Source organism: Sinocyclocheilus grahami, unplaced genomic scaffold (assembly GCF_001515645.1).
Source record: "Sinocyclocheilus grahami isolate Dianchi unplaced genomic scaffold, SAMN03320097.WGS_v1.1 scaffold5670.1, whole genome shotgun sequence".
Lineage (NCBI taxonomy): Eukaryota > Metazoa > Chordata > Actinopteri > Cypriniformes > Cyprinidae > Sinocyclocheilus > Sinocyclocheilus grahami.
Window position 1 is genome coordinate 1 of NW_015510296.1, and position 3470 is coordinate 3470.

The following is a 3470-nucleotide window of genomic DNA, read 5'->3' on the forward strand; positions in this document are numbered from 1 at the left end:
CCCATAATGCCACAGCCCAATGGGAGAGTCCATCAGTAGCATCGCACAGCATCACCAGCAACCATCCCGTTACAGAGGCTCGAACAGTGCGAGAGGTTCCCGTAACGGATCTGAGAGACGCTGACACCACCGACTCGGTCTCTCACACTGATAGCACCTATATTTCCACAACCAACCGAGTCAGAGAACGCACGCTGCTCTCTGTAACCTCCAACAGCACCTCTGTGTACACTGAGGACTCCAACTCCTCTGATGCTGTCTCTCAAACTTCCAAATGGGAAGTAAGAGTGTCGGGAGCCACCCAGGGCAAGGAGGAAACCGTAGAAGATGTATCTACATTGTCTGAACAGACTGAGCCCACTTTTGAAGATCATAATGCCACCAATGCAACTCAAGGCCACTCTTTGGAGACTGAGTGGTCAACATTGTCCCACGGCACTGAGTCACAGACTGGCCAATCTAATGTCACAGGACAGACCTTTGAGCAGGTGTCTGATAATGACAATCCAAATTCAACACCCCCTCTTACAATGATCAACAGAGATAAAGGGGAAGTGGACACCACATATGTGACTAGTGGGGTATCTTATACAGAAACCAGTGACTCTGTGTCATCTATCCCACCTTTTACCTCCGGTGAACACAATGCCACTAGCACATCCCAACAGAGCCATGATTCCACAGTGACTTATCCCCTGGATACTGATGCTTCCACTGAGTTTTCTACTGGATCTGTCAGCTCAACTGGCCATGAGGAACCCGAAGGGTCTCCAGCCCAAACAGTGGAGGAGACAACAATTCAGGGCGTGACCACTGCACCCCCAGTGCTCGAAGATGTAGCCACCACAACTGATGACTCATTTACGAAGTTCGTTGCTGGCAAACCACCCTTCGTCCCAAACACTGATAATCAGACCAACACAGAAGTGGTTCCAACATCTGCCATGCCAGCAACTCAGAGGCCACGGGTTACAGAGGAAGCCACTGATGAGGCATCTACTTTTTACAGTTCTACCAACACTTTCACTACAATGATTCCTCCCGTCACCACCCGTCGGCTCCAAACGAGCACCACACCGCAAGCCCAAACAGAACACACTACCATCGTTACCACAGATGTTGTTCAGGTGGTGCGGACGACACCCACCACAGCCCAGCTTCCACTTACCTCCCCTACTGGTGGACCTCAGGCATCCAGTACATCTGATTCTGCTGACGTCACCACCTTGCACTTAGAAACCAGCACGGCAACGCCAGGGAACAGTACTGCACATGGCAGACGTGCAACAACACCTTACAGCAAGAGCACCTCGACCAAGACCACTGTGGTGGTAACCACCAGGAATCACACGGACAGAAGCACCACAGAGATGGGAACGACGACCATACAGATGCCTTTTAGGTCAACAGCATCACCAGGTATGTTTGACTTTTGGTGTTTATACAGTGACTTGCAAATAGCGTCATTCAAATCATCATGTTGGTATTATTAATGGTGCTTGTTAAGGATTCAACGATATTACAATTCTGTCTCATAACCGATAAATGGGCAATATTAAATGTATATACACTACCATTCAAAAGTTGGAAATAAAAATATTTCAAATAAGAGCTGCTCTTTTAAACTTTATTTTAACAAAGAATGATTTCAAATATAAAGCAGCATTTGAAATCTATTTTTTTATTTGTATTTTTGATCAAATAAGAGCAGCATTGGCGAGCATAAGCAACTTCTTTTAAAACCCAAAAACCCTAAATGTTAAGTAGTGTGCATTTATCTAAATAAATGGAAAAAATAAATACTTGTACTGTATGAAAAATATACATTTATTTAAAAATGTCATAAAGATTACATTTAACACTATTATTCAATTATTAGTATTTAGTGTTATTTTGTGGAACAAAAAAGAAGATATTTAAAAGAAATTGACTTCCATTATATGAACATGAAACTGCAGTATTTCTCAAATTATCTTGAGAAATCTTTTATGTTCCACGGAAGAAAAACAATTAATAAATGATGACAGAATTTTTATTTTTGGGTGGATACAGTAATTCCTTTGAGTTTTTTAGCAGACGATAGAACAGACAAACAAATCCCATAGACTTAGACTGAAATAGAGACTTGGGTTGGCTATTTTGATTCAGACTAGTAAGCATTACTCTAGTAACTGTATAGCATATTGTTAAAAATTCTGTAGAATACCTTAGCAACCACTCTGGCAACCACACTTGTGTCATAAAGATCTTAATGTTAACAGTTGTTCCACTGTTTACATTTACATTGTTTGTGAATTCACCTGTTCATTTTATTTACTTCTGAACAATTCAAACCATCTCTTTCTCCTCTGTAGATTGTGTGTGTGGGCCTCAAACTTGTGCAAATGGAGGCCGCTGTGTTAGATCAACTAAAGGAAGTTACCACTGCCAGTGTCTGCCTGCATGGACAGGACCCTTCTGCACGGAAGGTAAGGTATGGCAGTCACAAATCTGAATGTTAAAAGTACAGTGACAAACAGGAACAGGAATTGACCTATCCATAATGCCACAGCTCCAATGCTGTAATATCAAATTATAGGTTTTAATTATGCTAGTCACAGGCAAGTGACAGGCTAGACTACATATTGTGGCATGTGGTAATGTGACTAATAATGGACGAATGACCAGCTTCAAACTTTTTTTGTTAAAAAAATGGAGGAAACTGGAAATATTGACCACATAGAATATAATATAACATAAATACATTGAATTATATTAATTTAAATACATCCATTAAAATTTTATTTGTTTTCTATGTGGTCAGTATTTCCATTTTCTTCCATTTTTTAAAACAAGTTTGAAGATGATCACATAACATTTGTCCATAATAAATCTCAAATGCGTCTAGTAAAGTAGTGCTTGTTTTCATCAGGGTTTCGTGACAACAATGACTGATTAGGCGGTGTGTTTTTCTGTAGATGTGGATGAGTGTGTGAGAAGTCCGTGCCCACAGGGTTCAGTGTGTGTCAACACAGGTGGCTCTTTCAGCTGTGAATGTGCCCTGGGCTTTGACTTGGAGGATGGCCGCAGTTGTACACAAGGTAGGTGGCCAGTTGTCTACAATAAAATAATGTCCAGAGTGCATACATATATTTTGGTGATAACCCTATGATACCCTTACAGTATTTGCTTTGGCTTTTCCTTGCAGTGAAGACATTTTTGGGCACTTTCACCGTCAACAGCTCAGTGCATCTCAGAAGTTCAGGTCTGCATGAGCTACACAGAGAGATTTTACAGCTGGTATGCAACATTGTACTCTATCACCTGACTCTCACACCATTGCGTCTCACACCTGACTTCTTCACCTTACAGCCTTACAACCCACAGCCAATCAGCTAATGCAGAAACCAACAGAGAATGTAATTGGTTTAACATGATAAAGTTGCTGACGTTAAACCGAGGTCCTGACTCTCTGTGGTCATTAAAAATCC

At 41.5% G+C, this 3470-nt stretch overlaps 1 protein-coding gene across 1 annotated transcript; it reads left to right on the top strand.

The window, feature by feature from the left end:
- Window positions 1–5: 5 nt before the first annotated feature.
- On the top strand, window positions 6–3378 carry LOC107577307 (protein HEG-like; the record flags this gene model as incomplete). The annotated part of the gene is made up of 4 exons (XM_016263396.1): window positions 6–1419; window positions 2355–2468; window positions 2958–3080; window positions 3188–3378. Coding segments are annotated over 4 exons (1842 nt in total), but the record flags the coding sequence as incomplete, so codon positions are not given.
- Window positions 3379–3470: the final 92 nt, after the last annotated feature.